At 38.9% G+C, this 18,194-nt stretch overlaps 1 protein-coding gene across 11 annotated transcripts in view; it reads right to left on the bottom strand.

Moving 5' to 3' along the window:
- mark2b (MAP/microtubule affinity-regulating kinase 2b) overlaps positions 1 to 18,194 on the bottom strand; it is a 38,706-nt gene that overhangs the window by 13,412 nt on the left and 7,100 nt on the right. For 10 of the 11 annotated variants that reach the window (XM_046852376.1, XM_046852373.1, XM_046852365.1 and 7 more), the window contains exons 2-11: positions 8,337 to 8,510; positions 7,937 to 7,990; positions 7,666 to 7,714; positions 6,314 to 6,379; positions 6,096 to 6,166; positions 4,285 to 4,341; positions 1,133 to 1,369; positions 847 to 966; positions 306 to 405; positions 103 to 215 (exon numbers count right to left, since the gene is read on the bottom strand). In XM_046852376.1, the coding sequence (XP_046708332.1) occupies positions 103 to 215; positions 306 to 405; positions 847 to 966; positions 1,133 to 1,369; positions 4,285 to 4,341; positions 6,096 to 6,166; positions 6,314 to 6,379; positions 7,666 to 7,714; positions 7,937 to 7,990; positions 8,337 to 8,510 (1,041 nt within the window). Of the gene's footprint in view, positions 1 to 102; positions 216 to 305; positions 406 to 846; positions 967 to 1,132; positions 1,370 to 4,284; positions 4,342 to 6,095; positions 6,167 to 6,313; positions 6,380 to 7,665; positions 7,715 to 7,936; positions 7,991 to 8,336; positions 8,511 to 15,905; positions 15,962 to 18,194 lie in introns of those variants that run through there. The other variant, XM_046852372.1, reaches the window with a different exon arrangement.

Here is an 18,194-nt window from a genome sequence, read left to right as displayed (position 1 = left end):
TCATCAGAGTTTTAGAGGTGTTTTAGAGACAAGTTAAGAAACAAGAGGACACAGAGTTTGCATGTGCTAGGAAGAGTGAAGAAAGCGTATGAATTAGTGTACCTCAGAGTTCCTATAGTCAAGCAGCAGGTACGTTGCCATAATGTCGTTATATTTTTGGTTGACAAGTGCATCCTGAATTTCCTCTTTTGAGTAGCCCATTTGCAGCATTTTTTCTATAGGAAATAAGACATGTATGCTTCAGACTGCTTTGTTCTTTTATTTATCTTTCACTCATTCTCTCTCTCTCTCATGCATGCACACACCTGTTCTCTTGGGGTCCTTATAGTCAGGCCGGGGCTCTATGTAGGGTTTTAATTCCTCCTCCTCATGACCCACATTCATCCAGCGGTCCTTCATTATTTGCTGCTTGGAACAATGCGCAGAGAGAGAGAGAGAGAGAGAGAGAGAGAGAGAGAGAGAGAGAGAGAGAGAGAGAGAGAGAGAGAGAGAGAGAGAGAAGGAGGGGGAGAGGGAAAGAGGAAAAAAAGAGAGAGAGCGAGAGAGAGGGGGGAGAACACGCTGTGATTAACAATTATATAATTTATGTTTTACCGTTTGATGCAATCATAAAGCATCTTAGTGTGACATATAGTCATGTTGAATTTTTATTTATGTCTAATTGATAATGGGTGAGTTTTAATATGATTCAAAATCTAAAAATCTTTTGTACCAAAATATCAGCCCATCAGTGTCTGAGTGTCAGGGTGTTTTTTTTTTTATTTTGGTACAAAAGATTTTTTGTATCAATTTTTTGTTGGTTTCAATTTAGCACAGAAGCAGAAAAATAAATACTTTAAAATGTACCTCTAGACTGCCTCTTTTGGTTGGGTTGAGAATGAGGAATTTCTTCAGTAGGTTCTCGCAGTCTGTAGACATATAGAAGGGAATCCTGTACTTCCCCCTCAATACACGCTCTCGAAGCTCCTGTGGGAGAGGGAGAGAGAGAGAGAGAGAGAGAGAGAGAGAGAGAGAGAGAGAGAGAGAGAGAGAGAGAGAGGAAGAGGCACAATGGCACCAAGTCAAATAGCAGAAAGAAATGATGAACAGACATGAGGTTTCATTTCTACTTTTGCCCTCCTTCCTCACTTACTTTTAGATTCTGTCCATCAAAAGGCAGGGAGCCGCTGACCAGTGTGTATAGAATGACCCCCAGGCTCCAGACATCTACCTCAGGTCCGTCGTACTTCTTGCCCTGAAAGAGCTCAGGTGCGGCGTACGGGGGGCTGCCGCAGAATGTATCCAGCTTGTTTCCCACGGTAAACTCGTTGCTGAAACCAAAGTCCGCTATCTTAATGTTCATGTCTGCATCTAGCAAGAGGTTCTCGGCCTGTGGGGAGAAGGAGGAGGACAATGTGGAAATTCTAAACTCACAAGCCTGTAGCAGATGAAGACGTAGACTGTTCAAAAGTAAAATAACATCAGTACTAGATGTTGGTCCTGGGACCCGTTTTAGATCTTTACTGACTGTAGCAAATTATTAAATCAACATTCATTCTTTTATTTTACCACTTACTTATTACACTTTACTTTTTTCTTCGTTTACTTCACACAGATCTTTTCCTCATTAAATACACTGGATTAAAAAATATATCACTATAATATTGCATCAGGAAAATGCCTTTAAAAAGTTCTGTTATATTTTTTGCCTTATATTTACCCTCCCCTTCTTGGTGAAGATGAGTCAGCTAAATCAGCAAGGAAAACAAAGTGCCCGCCACACACACACACACACAAAAAGCGAAAATGGAACACAGTCCTGCAATAGCAGCAACTTCTCTGCCTTTCTCCACTGCACTCCCTCATTCTGGTCGCTTCAAATAGTCTTTATGCGGTCTCTCATCCGTTTAGACGCATGGGTCTGTGTGTGTGTGTGTGTGTGTGTGTGTGTGTGTGTGTGTGTGTGTGTGTGTGTGGGTGGTGTTGAAATGCATAAGCACTCTCACTGCTGCCACTCAAATGTTTATCCACCAACTTTAGCCAAGTTGGAAGCCTGCATTGCCTAGCAACAGATGCAGGGTGCTAACTGGGCTTGGCTGGCATGGTTAAATATTAGCCAGCTGACATCAACTAACTTACATGTTACACACACACACAACCACCCACACACAGACAGACAACAGACATGCCGGCATTCTCTCCATGAACTCCACGCAACAGTCAAGGTGCTCCCTCTTTCTTTCACACACACAACCGACTGCAGGTTTACAGCATTGCCAGTCTGGTGACAAACTAAAATCATGCAGATGCTCATCCATTAGTCATGTAAACTAAAATCTTCACTCCATAATATTATATATATGATGCATGCGTGTGTTTATATGTTGTTGTGACACCCTGGAAACCTGGTTGTATATTGGCTTTATAATGATGTACATTTATCTTGGGGTTTTTTAAGGAAAAAAATGAATAAAATCACATTAGGCTGTTAGGCATTGTTTACGCTATTGTTCATACTAATGGCCATCTTTCCATTTAAATTAGTTAACACTTAATATTTTTCCCATCAGCACTGGTGTTTTATCTGGTTTATTTAGCTAGCAGGAGTTAGCTAGCACATGTTCTTTCTTCATTTATTTTTAAGTGTGTGTAAAGTAGATGTGTGCTTTGGTGAAGTCTCGAGATAAAAGTACCGTAATTTCCGGACTATTAAGCGCACCCAAATATAAGCCACACCCACTGAATTTTACAAAGATTTTTATTTTGAACATAAATAAGCCGCACCTGTCTATAACCTGGCTACATTAAAACTAATGAACTTTACACAGGCTTTAAGGTAAGACAGTGTCTGTTACACGGCTTGTATCTAAACAGTAGCCTACCAAGAAAGTCATTGTTCACTGTCTTCCTCCATCCTTTCACAACTAGTTTTTCTTTTGGCATCGTCGTACGTTTAAAAATCGCATTTCCTGTTGACAGTCCGAGTGAGCGGCAGGTCAAACGTCAGAGGAACCTCATCCATATTTATGATGTGGTGCGGCCCGATTCAGTGAGAGCGTGTCTGATTTAATATAAAAAATTTATTGGTTCAACTGAACCTGTTCGGCAATTTCACCGATCTAATGTTATTTTAGTTAGTTTTTTGGCTTGAAGCTTGTGAAACCGGGAAAAACCCAGGAAAAATCCATAAATTAAGCCGCTTCATTGTTTAAGCGCGGGGTTCAAAGCGTGGGGAAAAAGTAGCGGGTTATAGTCCAGAAAATACGGTATTAATATTCACTCCATCGCATTATGAGATGTCATGGGGAGAAAATGGAAAGGACATTTGCTGGCATGGTTTACTATAACAGCCTTAATGTTATAAAGGTCCAATGTGAAAACATAATATAACTGCTAAACAGGACAATATATTAAAATACCGATTTTGTTAAAAAACTGAATAAATAAAGCTTTGAAACAGTTCACACTTTTACACTTTTTGTTATATTTCCTGTATATTACTTTGAAAATTTTTATTTTTTATTTTTATTGTTTAATATCTAGATTAAAAAACAAGGAGCATTTCTTCTTCCATGAGGGAAATTCAAGTTTCTGTTCATTAACCTTTACAGGCAATTAAATATTAAAATAAGCCAAGATGCACATCCCCTTTCTAAAGTTATTCTACATGCAGGAACCAGATCCATGTGTCCTATCAGACTTAAACCTCATAACCTTGAACCATTCTGAGTGAACAAGTGTACTATTATACTAAAGTACTAACTCTAGGCCGTTCTCTGACACGTGCACACATATAGAGCTGCATTTATTAGTCTAATGCTGATAGCACTTCTGTTAGCGGCTGTTAAAATGTAATGCTACCATGGAGATTAACTGGAAGAGCTCAAAGGTCAGAGTGACAGGGTTCTGCACCTATACACTAATAAAGAGTAAAGGATGGGGTAGGGCATCACCATGGTAACAGTGGGTGTACAGGAGAGTATAAAACAGATGTGTGCTCAGTGTGGTAACTGTGTACAGGGTTACTGTGCTTAACTGGAGAGAAGGAAAAGTCTAACAAAGAACATGTGAAACTGGAGCAGGTCTGTATTGGACTGTACACATATATGCACTTGTGTTCTGATTAATTCATGTCAGGGACAGGCCTACATAAAGCTGGAAGCAGTATAAGTGCTTTTATGAAACAAATAGACATGTAGAAATGTAGCGATGACCCTGTACTTGACTTCTTGTGCAAGTGCATGTACTTAGAAATCTTGAAAGACCAGTAACACCAGCCGAAAGCAGTGGTACAAGTGTTGTTACCTTTAGGTCCCTGTGTACAATGCACTTCTGGTGGCAATACTGCACCGCAGAAACAATCTAGACACACACACACACACAACGAAAGAGAACAGTACAGAGTGGAAGAAATTGATTAGTAAACAAGACTTTAAAGTAATTCTTGTGCACTTTTTACACATATACAACATCTGTAGCATGTGTCAGTAGCTGTGTCTAACAGTACATGCGCATTAACCTCAGTCGGAGCAGACTTGTTATTAACATCCATCTCAGGGGACCAGATCACAAAAGGAGAGTGCTAGAACGAGGTCAAACGTGTCTATCTGATGACTCAAACCACTTGCCGAGGTGGTCTGGAACACGTGGTTACATTACATTTGTAATATTAACGCAGATGAATCTCTGATCAAAAAAACCACAGGGTTGCCAATTGTGTGGTTTTCACACGTTATTAAACTAGATTTTTTTTTTTTACTATACTGTTGAGCATAAGACACACGACGAGTTGACTATTTGATTACAGCTTTGAAGTTTTGCAAACAATATATTAAAGCTATTAGCCTTGATTAGGCATGTGTTGCAGTTATTTTAGCACAATTATTTTGCTTTTGGAACATATATATATATAATTTTTTTTTTATACTTTTATCATCGAGATTTATGCCGGGTTTTACAACGACTTCAAACACGACCCAGATAATCGGATTTTAGGAACAAAACTATCAGATTTGTTAAATATAATTAAATCGGTATATTTTAAACATGCACCACTGTCCACACAACAATTGCCTGTATTGCTCGTGTATGTTTCTCTTTACTGTGTTTCAACATAAGTGCTTATTGTCACTGTATGAATGTATTTGTGTCAGTGACAGAGTATTAATTTAAAAATAAAGAGAAAAAAATAAAATAAATCACAACCAACCAATTACATTTTTTTTATAAAAATAATAATAAAAAAACAAACAAACAAAAATCCATCACTATGGTACTATTAGAATTCAACACATTTTGCAATGTTAGTCCTCATGCTGTACTTGGTACGAATGATTCGGAAGTTGATTTGGCAGAATATGTCTATCCGTGATATTACAGTGTTAAGAGAAACACTGTCATACCTTTGAGCGTTATGGTTAAAGGAATCCATTTGAAAGATGTCGAGCAGCAAAGAAAATTCCTCACATTGGCTTACAATTTCTGTCTTCCAAACACATTTTAGACAGTAAAGACTAACGACAATACAACTTTTGTAACCACAGTGCAACTTTCAAATATACATCTGCACTTATCTAAAAGAAATCTATAACTGAATGAGTTGCATTTACATGATAAAATACGTTTTAAATAGAGCACTAACAAGTTTCATTGATTCTAGGGTGTAAGAAACTTCTAATATAGTTAGTGTGCATTATACTTATACAACACTTTGATCATTTGCTAGTCAAAAATCAAGTTTGTTTAAAAGGTTTAGTTTTGTGGCAGAATCAGAGTTAATAACGGGCTGCTTTTGGCATATTTGGCAACAAATTGTGCCCACATTTAAGAAACATGGAAATGTGAGGTGTGAATTACTATCCGTTTCAGCTTTCCATTTGTGATCATCATCAACATATTCGGATGTTAAAACCCAAGTCTGTCATCCACAAATACAGCAAAGATCAAGTCAAGTCAAGTCAAGATCAGGGCAAGAATGAATTCTCCTGCTTCCAGATATACCAAGCAGACAAAACATTCTCTGTATGTCAAATATATAAGACTGATTATACACAGAAGAAATGGAGCAAATCAAAACACACACACACACACACACACACACACACACACACACACACCTGTCTGAATTTGGCACGAGCCTCCTTTTCTTTCATCCTTCCATGAGCGACAAGGTAATCGAAAACCTCACCTAGATGGTGGAAGTGAGGAACAGAGGCAGAACGATGGAGAGTGAAAAAACTGGTATATGAGAGAAATGCAGTGAAGGCATTATAAAGCACACTGAAAGAAAAAAAAACCTTTTGATTATACAAAAAAGGCTGAATAGCCTCCTCACCACCACTGGCATACTCCATAACCAAATACAGGGTCTTCTCTGTCTCGATCACCTCAAATAACTTCACTAGAGAAAGAGAAAGGGGATGGGGGCAGGACAGAGAGGATCATCAGCTGTCAAAACATGTCAGGAGAAATGGGTTTATGGGAGAGTTAGTTTGGCTCTTGGGAACCTAAACACAACCACACACAGTGGAAATAAAGAACTGAAGCAAATGTAGCAAATGTAGCGTTGGTACATATGTCTTGTGTTTTAAAAGGAAATTCATACGAACCAAATAATTTCCATTTGAACATCTGAGACCATGGCACATATTTACACTAACAGTTTTAATCTAATAATAAATAAAATAGCAAAAACTCTCAAAACATGGATGGCCAAAAGTATGTGGACCATCACCACAACCATGGCTACATAGTTGGAAACAATGCAATTAGTCTCAAATATTTCTCTGCTCTTCAACTTTAAAATTGCCTGTCACAGGAACTAAGAGTCCTAAACATGTTCCAGCATGACCATGAACATAAGCTCCAAAGGAACATAGTTTGCCAAAGTTGAAGTGGAAGAACTAATGTATCCTGCATAGAACTCAGACCCCAACCCCAATTAACACCTTTGAGATGAACTAAAATGCCAAATTTGGACCAGACTTGTTGGGATGTGGTGGGTGAATGGGCAAAAATCCCCACAGCCATGCTCCAAAATCTAGTGGAAATCCTCCTCTAAACAGTGGAGACTGTTACAATTTGAGACTGAAACAACTCCCCCTGATGAAATGGATTTGAAATGGTCCAGATACTTTGGCCATATAGTGTATAAGGAATGTGGCATATCTCACGGTACTTAACTCAAACACAAAAAAGCATGATGCTTAAATGCATTCTAATGCCAATGAAACCACTAAGATTTTACCAGGCAACACAAATCGTTTTTAAATGTTTAATTATACGGAGGAAAACAAAACGGCGACTGTGTATTTGCACGATCCAGTTGAAGAAGAACCGCTCAACAAAGTAAAAAAAAACATAGCTAATTAAATTAAAATATAAAAATATACAATGTCAAATCCAGTTATTCCACAATAAAAGAGGTTGAAATAGAGCCAATTCATCCACTTCCTGTCTTATAGAGCACGATCAGAGCATGTGCTCGGCTCTCTGTGTTTCAGCTTACGAATCAGAAGCCTCGGTACGGCCCACTGAGCTACTCCTGACACCAAGGTGCCACAATTCCATGCTTTTAAATAAGAAGCAGCTTTGAATTAGCTAATTTGATGTATGACCTATATAAAACACACAAACACACACACACACACACACACACACACATTCTTCCTCTCTTCTTCTACTCACCTATATTTGGATGGTTTAAAAGCTTCATGATTCGCACTTCTCGGAAGAGCTGAGGGCAAAAAGAACACAGAGTTATTTAACACCATCTAGGCAATACTTCATACACAAAGACTTACAGCAAGCCAAACCCACTTCAGTCTATAATAATTCTGACACACACTCTGTATGCCTCTTAAAAAAAGAAATGCAAGAAAAACCAAAGAGGCTGGTTCGCTCACTGACTGAAGACATTCAGATCCTCTTTTTTGCAATTGAATGCGTTTTGACTCACTTTTTGAAGACTGGAAGAATTGAGCTGCGTCTTGTCTATGATTTTCACCGCCACCTAAAAATAAAACCCAGAAGAAACGAGAAAAATGAAGCAGACAACCTCAAACAGGATATTAGCCCTACGTTTGAACCCAAAATATGCTGTCTTCATGCTTACAGGAGCTGATGTAAAACTAGATTTACTTCATTGCTTCATTTTACTATGGTCAATGCTGAAAACTTGTCTATGGAAATACTGACAAAAGAGACCTGCCCCATGGTCAATAAAAAAAGCCCTCAATAAAAGACACCCATACAAGAATTGGAAATAGGCTGAATAGGTAGAGACAAAAAGAAAAGAAAAAAAAAAAAGAATGAAAGGAAAAATGTGTGAAGAGAAATCAGATAAACTATCTGGTTACCTCTTTTCCCGTAAGGATGTGCTTGGCCAGTTTAACTTTTGCAAAGTTGCCCTTGCCGATGGTTTTGAGCAGGCGGTAATGTCCGACGTGCGGCTGCTCGTCTGATGTTCCGGTGATCGTGGTGCTTCTTCGCGACATGCTTGAACGTCCTCCTGCTTTGGGGTCTATGGAGGTCTGAGGAAGAGCAAGACAATAAACGCTCGTGATGCATTCCACTTTACACGGATATTAAATACCCCGAAGCAGGCTTATTGAAAATTTACCACCTATATTCTGCATATTGTTATTCTACTCATAAGTGCACTTCAGTCAGCTGCATAAGAATTGGCTAAAAACAGAGGCGTGTCTCAGTTACATGTGACTCTGACCTTGAACTTAAGCCCATTTTTCCATGCGTGGTATCACTTTGAGCGAGAAGCAGCATTAAGTACCTATAAATATATTTCACTAATTGTATGTGGGGAATTCTGCCATTTACTTATTCCACCTTGCCTTGGCTGTCTGCCTGGAAAGATCATTTTGTATAAGGAGGCAGTTTAACATAAGCAAGGGTAAAGGATTCAAAGGGAGAGAGAGAGAGAGAGAGAGAGAGAGAGATGCTTAGAAGCTTGATAAGTGTGCTTTTCTTCATACAGTCAATGGCATGCTTTTGATCAATTTGGAGAGCTCCCTACATGCAGCGCTGAAACAGACATATGACTAATCAATTCAGACCGTAATCAGATAGCGGCTGTCAAAAGCCACAATGCACCTGCACCGTTACATCATCAAAACTGAGAAAAGAGCTCACACACATACACACAAGTGAGGGAGAGCAAAGTTTTGAAAGCCAGCAGAACAAAACAAGCGATTTAAGCACCAACGTTGATGAGACAATTTAACTGCAGTGAGGTTCATCACGTGTGACGAGGCAGATGATTACACATTCTCAGTCACTAAACTTTTAATAACAAAGTCACATGTTTATCCATGCATAAATTCGGCTGCTCAAATTTGCAGGTAAGGTGGAGTGTTTGCTTCCTATATCCTGTTTTAGATTATTTGAATTATTATTCAAGATAATAAAAAGCTTATTACATTACAAACTTTCACAATCCTTTATGGTGTAATCAGGTTGATTTGAAGATACAAATGTTTGTCCCTTTTCAATCAAATAAATATCAGCAACCATCAGAGAATCTCACATTACAAAAAGAAAAACCTGAATCTGAAATTCAGTGTAACCTCGATGCTCACGGGGGTTACGCTCTATGACCCCTCGCGAGTAACAAAAAATCGTGAGGTTTTGACTCTCCTTTTGGTGGTTCCCTTTTCAAGGGGAATTGTACATGCACTGTAAACTCAACAAAAAAAACGTGTCATAAATGTTACTACTTTAAATAAAATAATTCAATAATAAAAAATAAAACTGTTTTGAAAAATTACTTCGAACATTCGAGTCACTCGCGGCTTCCGGTTCCGAATGAAAAGTCGCGAACTATCGAGGTTCCACTGTACTTCATTTAATACAAAAATTGTGGTCTTCATCCCAAATGTGACAGAAAACAAAAGCACTTGTAATTTAGCTTATTGAATATCTAATCTGAACAGACCATTTTACACGCTCACAATGATAGAGTATTGTTTCGTCGGGGTCCCGCTATACGCCTGGATCGACACGTGTAGTCCTTGGCAGGTAGGGTTTTTTGGAAGTGGAAATAATGATGGGTTTATTTCCTGAGCATGCCCACATGGATGGAAAAATGCTACATAACTCCCTACCACAAAATTACAGAGTGACAAAACAAGAAAGGGTTGCAGTATCTAGGTGTGTGTGGTGTGTAAGCTAGGCAGACAGGTGAAGCTGGTTAGAGACACAGGTGCACATGCTCCAGAAAAGCTGCACGCACACACACACACACACACACGGAGAAAAAGTGACAAAATCTAGTGCATACTTGTGTTTAGGAGATCAGTGGCACGTCAGATCCCCTTGCCCTTTCGTTTCAAAATTACTACTGAAAACTTTAGTTGTAGTGTAAAGTGTAAAGCATTGCTTGCTAAAAAAATTAATGAAAAAAAAATTGTCTTGCATATCATTTATTTTGACTTAACCTCGTGTCACGATCGGCAGAGTGGCATCAGAATGCGACTGTCTATAAAGAAGACAACACTCATAGCGCTAGGGTGAGGCAAAAATTTTTTTTTTTTTTAAAAGGTCCTCTGAAAAAACTCTACAACAATCTTGGATGGTAACCTTGATCCTTCTTCTACAGGAAGTAATCTGAACAGAACCCCTTGTTTTGAACTGTAGGTTTGACTTTTTCAATCAAGCCTCTGTCTATGGAGAAGAATCATCTTGGGTCAAAGCAATAAGTTTTAGAGGTCCGACATTGACAAGGAGGTTTCCGTTAGACAAGTTTTCGTTCCTGTGATGCGGTCATCAGGACCTGCTGATCTGGGTGACAGTTTTGTCTTGCGCTCGCTTCATAATTCTGAAATCTCACACTCTCTCTTGGACGTTTTTTGGCAGCCCAAACTGACACCAGAACTCAGGGCAGATTTGTCCGTGTGGGGAAAAAAAAAAAAGAAGCAGACTGAAAAACACCACACGACATCTCAGATACAATAATCTGGTGAAGAGTAGTCCTATACCCTGTCCTAGATGTTCTGGCACCTATACACAACATGCTCTTAATTAACATGAAGATGGCTAACATGATCGCACATGCATCTTCTTGTGCTTTTCTTACTATGAGCGAGTTAATATATTGTGCAACTCGTGTGTATTGGAATGCAAAATCAAGTTCATATGCTTGATGAAACAAGTTTAGTGTGCATGAAGCTGCTTTCCATACAATACGCATTTATTAATGTGGTGCAAGTTACAAATAGGAAATCACCTCACATTTAACCAAACACATTTAAAAAAGAAAAAAAAGACACATGATGCAGTGTGTGTTATAGAGCAACGTGAGCCCTTGAAAATGATTGGATTTGCCCTTTTTTATTTGTTATTCATTTGATTTGTATAATGCGCACCTCTGTAAACGCCGATCAGGCATAACATTATGACGTTATACCTTGGGCTCAAACGATTCCTCGGGTAACTCGAGAAATCGGAATACAAAAAATGATTTGCCTCGATGCTTCGTTTGTTCCATTTAACTACACGTGGAGCACTGGGTTTCCGCACGAAGTATTACTACAGTCTCACCACCAGCTTTACTCTGTAGCGCTCTGGACAGGTAAACAAACGACGCTGGAGAATGAAAAAATGGAGCAACATGAAGAGAACAGCGAGGGGTGAGGAGAAGATTCAGTCCAAACAAAATGACAAAGAAATAGATTTGTATATTTTTATTCATGATTTTTATTTATATACTTGTATTTGCATTTTTATGTAATATGGCATTCAAATGCACCAAATGAGTTTAGTTTTCACAGATATTTTTATATGAAATTTCAGCAATATAAAAAACATTTTTCTAAAAAAGTAAAAATTTGTAAAATTTGTAAAAATGACTTGTTAATTTTAAGAGAACCATATTCAGATAGAAAATTTTATTTTCTCTTGTATATTTAGTATTGCTCTAAATAAAAAAGTACTTCTTATCCGATTACTGGATTGATAGGTGGACTAATTGGTAGAATACTCGATTACTAAAATAATCGATAGCTGCAGCCCAAATGATCAGATGATTGGTAAGTGAATAACACAAATTCTCTCTTCATCATGACACCTGTTAGTGGGTGGGATATAACAGAAAGCAAAGGAACATTTTGTCCTTAAAGTTGACGTGTTAGAACAGGGGTCACCAACCTTCTTGAAACTGAGAGCTACTTCTTGGGTACCGATTACTGTGAAGGTCTACCAGTTTGATACACACTTCTGAAATAACAAATTTGCTCAATTTACATTTAATTATATGTTATTATTAATAATTAATGATATTCATCTATGTCAAGACACTGATCATGTGAATGATTTCTCACAATTATTATCAACAATAATTTAACAAGGTAGAAAACAGCTCACTGGTAAGTGGTGCTACGGTGAGCTTTTTTTTAGAAATAGCTCACATGTTGGTGACCCCTGTGTTAGAAGCAGGAAAAATGGGCGAGCGTAAGGATTTGCGTGAGTTTGACAAGAGACAAATTGTGATGTCTAGACGACTGGGTCAGAGTATCTCCAAAACTGCAGCTCTTGTGGGCTTTTCCCGGTCTGCAGTGGTCAGGAACTATCAAAAGTGCTCCAAGGAAGAAACGGGTGAACTGGCGACAAGGTCATGGGCAGCTAAGGCTCACTGATGCACGTGGGGGGCGAAAGCTGGTCCGTGTGGCCCGAGCCAACAGACAAGCTCCTGTAGCTCAAACTGCTGAAGAAGTTAAAGCTGTTAAAGCGCAATGGGTCGGGACTGTTTTGGCAGCAAAAGGGGGACCAACACAGTATTACACATGTGGTCATGATGTTAATGCTGATTGTGCATAAAGCAAATCTAATTGAATAGAAATACATTCCATGTTATTCATCAGTGACCCTGTCACCAGGAATCATGTCAGCACACCCAGCAGGTAAAGTTTGAGTAGAGAAACAAAATGATGGTCCTTGGGCATAGTTTAAATTTCACTTTCAAATATCAGCTACTGATTCCATTCTGGAATTACCAGGATACATTTCACACACTACAAATGATGAGAGATTCTAACACAAGTGTAATATAAGCACAGAAAGTACATAATCAAGTCAAACAATAAACCAAGCAGTAATAATCCACTCCTATTCTCCATGAAAACAAACAACACTCTAATCAAATTATTAACCAAAATTATTTAGGCTTGCTGACATCAGTAACTAGAGGTCGACTGACTAAACGGCCAGGCACTCGCATCTGACTTACCAAACCGTGTCGTGCGTTCTGCGCTTGCATAAGAGAAAATAACTTTCCCATACCAGTAGGTGGCAGTAATCTGTATTCCGCATTCAAACAGAGGAAGCGGGAGGAGCTCGAACTGCAAATATATCAAGCCAAAAGGTTCATGTAGTTTTTTCTCCAATCATGTCTGCTAAGTGGCGAAGACAACTTTTTTGTCTCGTGTGCTAATTCGCTAATAGCTAATCTGTGTTCGACATACAGAATCAGCCGAGAATAAGCTGATGCTGTCCAGCCGGTGGTGAACGGTGCAGAAAAAAGCCAGCCTACGCTCAAAACCCAGTTGATATTCCCAGACTGCTGACAATCAACTTGGTGGTGTCTTATCATTCGTTCTTAATCTAGCCTTTTATATTTCATTGGGTAAATATGCTGCTTTTGGAGAGAGAAAGAGAATAATGACAGTAAGGTTTTGGAACTGTATTGTTAGCGAGTCTTTAACCAGCTGTTGTTTAGGCTACAGGTAGGCACGGGGACCAAAACCTACTAACAAGTGCACTGATTGGAGAGGCTGCTTGTGTTGTTCAATACATGTTTCATTAAAGCAAATTCCTGTATCATGTCTTATTTATTAACTACTGGATTTTTTGGGGGGTAAAAAAAAAAAAAGAAAATGTGACCAAATTATGCTTTTGGAGTTACTATAACATAAATTATACAAAATGTTTAAATGTAATATCAGCGCTGGCACTGGGGACAAAGATTGTTCCATCTTCTAAGACTAACTTAATCCAAAGTCCAAAGGTTACGCCTTAACATCCTGACGTAACACAAATGGGACCTTGAGAAGCACTCTGTACTCGATAATAAAACTTTATTGCAGTTTAGTGGATCGGCTAAATCAAATCATATGTGTAAAAAACAAACAAACAAACAAAAACACATCAGCTGCAACACTTTGATCACAAATGCATGCCGATTAACAGTCGTGCTTTGTAGTAAATCCAGAATGGGGGCAAAGGCAAAGGCATGGAAAGAGGAGATGCTAAGAGAGTGCTGACTGGCACAAAGGAAAGGACTTAAGCTTCAAAGGTCATCTCTCCCTCTAACACACACACACACACACACACACACACACACACACACACACTAGAGTTCAGTGTACATAGTAGGTGTTTAGATTGTAGACCTTGGATAATGTGTGTTTCTGCGTATATATGTGAGTGTGTGTGTGTGGGCAAGTGCATGACCTCACACAGCTGATACAAAAGCAGACTGGTATGGGTGGAACTACCATTACATCACTCAGATAGTACACACACACACAATAAGTGTTGTCTTCCTTTTTCTCTATGTTTTAACCACTTGTATCTGAATAAACTGCTTTATCTGGCCTGAGCTTTGACACCTGGTTTACAGTACCTTGTGTCAGCGTTGATTAGTTAGCAAAAGCTGCTCGATGTGCTGAGACATTGTTGCTAAGGCGATGATTCAAAGTACTCTTCCGGACACAGCACATCTCACTCTTACCCGGACCTGTGTGGACTGCCGATTTAGCACCATGTGATCGTTTTACAACAGACTCTGAAATTTTGAGGTGATGGGGTTCATGCGTGTGTCGACACAAATCCTAAGACAACCGATACACTCACAAACAGCTGCGCTCACACACACACACACACACACACACGCACACATGCGCACGCACATAAAACAATCTACCATTTCCTTACACACAAAAAAAAGGCTCTGGTTTTTGATTGCTGTGTTGCCATGGAGATGTGTCGTTCACTGCAGCAGTCCTTACGACATGTTCTCTTTTCTTTACGTTGTTAAAGAATCGGTCGTTCATGCACTCGCTCTCCCTTTCACCATAATCACGCCCCCGCAGTCACACAGGTAGAGAATATACAAATTTAGTGGTCTCACATTCTTGTGCTCGCTCTCTCTCACACACACACACACACACACACACACACACACACACACACACACACACACACACACACACACACACTTGTTTACAGTCACGAAGATGCAGTATTAAAAATAAAAACACCACCTACTCACAAACGCAAGTTTTCAACACACTTAGATGTGACCACGGAAACACAGAGTCATCAACGAGGTGCTGGTGTGTCAAAGAAAATGATAATTGTTAAATCAAGGGATTTTGTATGAGCTGTGTGAGAACCTCCCTGCATCGCCATGCCAGAGGTAATAATTGATTGATGAATATATGGATAAATAGACAGAGTAAAGACCATTTAAAATGGCGTGCGGGTATATAAATACCACATTTCCAACTGAATCTTGTGACAAATCGGCAACACATAAATAGACAGCAGCTGGACCTCCTTTTTGTTCTCAGCACCTTCCCACCCTTTCTCTGTCTTTCCATCGCGCTCCCTCTCTCTTTCTTCACACCCCTTCCACCTCTTTTTATCTCCTTGTCTTTCAGCAAACTGTCAACAGCTCCCAAACAAATCTGATATTAATCACAGACTGTACTACAGGACAAACTAAAACGCTTAAGTCAGAGTGGTGTGTACGTGTTTATACACTGTAGGCAGGTTTAATTTCATATGACTGTATGACAAGTTCACTTGTTGCTATACTACTACCATCGAGCTACGAACTAACCAAATAAAGCAATATTGGTTCATGGTTACATTCGATAACAATTAAGAAAGTTAGGAATAAGCACATCACTTGCATTTATGCAGCTTTAGTAACCGCTTTATCCTGGTCAGAAAAGCAGCAGTTCTCCTGGCATCACCAGACAGGAAGAAAAATAAATAAATTTAATTAAATAATAATAATATTATTTATATTTATATATATATATATATATATATATATATATATATATATATATATATTTATATATATATATATATAATATACACACACCTCTATCTATCTATACACTCACACACACACGCATCTATCTATCTATCTATCTATCTATCTATCTATCTATCTATCTATCTATCTATCTATCTATCTATCTATCTATCTATCTATCTATCTATCAACAAAAATTTAATAAATAATAAATAGTAAATAAATGAATGAAAATATGAACGGATGAATATATATGTTGGAATCTTTACTATAAAATCGTTAAACCATTCTGGACTTAAGTCTAACTGGTCACAGAGGCCTAATGCAAAAATAATAAAAAAATACCCTGTAAAATGCAGTGCAGTCTAACACAACATAACAAGACGATATCTAACCATAGTTAGTAATAGACATTAAAGTATGTGGACACCTTATTATCACACCCATATGTGCTTGTTCTCTGAACCTCCATTCTTCTGGGAAGGTTTTACACCAGATTTCCCTTTGTGGCTGTGGGGATTCATATTCATTTAGCCATAAAAGCATTAGTAAAGCATTGAGGTACAGTACTGATGCCTACAGAACAGGTCTGGGGTAAACATTTCATTTCATCCCAAAGATGTTCAGTGGATCTGAGGTCAGGGCTCTGTGAAGGACACTTGAATGTTTCCACTCCAGCTTTGTCAGAACATGTCTACATGGACCTCACTTTGTGCATAGGGTCATGCCGAAACATGTCTGAGCCGCTTAGTTTTAGTGAAGAGAAAGTGTAATGCTGCAGCATATGAAGACATCGTAAACAACCGTCAGCTTCCAACAATCTGAGAAAGTCAACATATAGGCGTGATTGTCAAGTGTCCGCATACTTTTGGTCACTGTACAATGCCAGGAGCTGACGGCTCAATACAAAAATACCAGTTAAACAATTTGTGTTGCCAGGTTGTGTTAAGTGCTCAAGATTAACAGTCTGCATCCAGTCATGCTCATTTTTTTGACTCAAGATCTCAAAATAACCAAATTACACATCCTTAATTATACTATTGCTTTATCTGGACACATACAGGAACATTAAAGTGGCAGTTCAAACCTGCTGGAGGCCTCAAATGATCACATGTAATGAGCATAGTGTACATTTGAACCAAAAACTATTTCCACAAAAAAGGAACTCGACACCTGTAAGGACGCATACTGACGGGGTAATAATTTTAATGTTTGAGCCGAAAAACCTCAATATCTTTGAATGGAGAAAAAAAAAGCTGTTTCGAGATCCAAGCGTATCTCCGAACAAATTCAACATAATAGAAGTAACAGTGCGTGTAAGACAGGTGCAATAACGTAAGCTGTTGTGATACAGAAACATTATAGACTCAAATCAAATGAACTCGAATGCCTTCTTCAAAACACCAGTAGGAAATTGCTTACACAATCAAATGTGCTGTAGCCAAATATTCAGAAAAGAGGCAGTGCGGCAGCGAGCCATCAACAACCTGCAATACAGGCTTTGACACAACCTGCTGTTACGTACACGCATGCACAAACAAACCTGTAACTGACGTCACACGCTGGGAGTAGGAAAACTTCGGCACGCCCTTCAGGTCGCTTTCACACCCAGCTTAACTGGAAAGGCTTGTTCTCTTACTCACCCAAACTTTGGTTTACTGATAATGTCCACACTAATGATTCATTCGGAATGATGAGATTTACTAGGTTAGGATAGCAGCTAAAGCCTTTTGAAACAAATCCAGCTACGACCTGACGTTTTATAATGAAAGCCGAATCCTCGAATGTAAAAGTGACCACTGGGGTGGGTGGGGTGGGGGGTTTAATCAAAGTGGGTGAAAGTTCGGCTAAGACTTTAACTGTGATTTTTAGAAAGATAACACAAACCCATCGGCAGTTTCTGTTACTTAGAAAGATATATCTGATTTGCGTACTTAATAAAGCGCGAGTTTATACCGAACTGGACATCTGCAAAATATATAGAAACTTATTTGTTGTGTCGTTCTCACCATCGAGTAGTGCCCCAACGGAAACCACACCACCGCGCTTCGATTTTGACCTTGGTTCAGTGGGGTGTGTGCGTGTGTGGTTGAGTAAAGTATGCAAATTAGCATGTACTTCTGAGCTGTTGGACGAGCTGCCAGTAGCCAACTGGAGT

Source organism: Silurus meridionalis, chromosome 6 (genome assembly GCF_014805685.1).
Source record: "Silurus meridionalis isolate SWU-2019-XX chromosome 6, ASM1480568v1, whole genome shotgun sequence".
NCBI classification, from domain to species: domain Eukaryota; kingdom Metazoa; phylum Chordata; class Actinopteri; order Siluriformes; family Siluridae; genus Silurus; species Silurus meridionalis.
The sequence above is the reverse complement of the archived record's forward strand: the minus strand, read 5'-3'. Positions and strand labels throughout refer to the sequence as shown.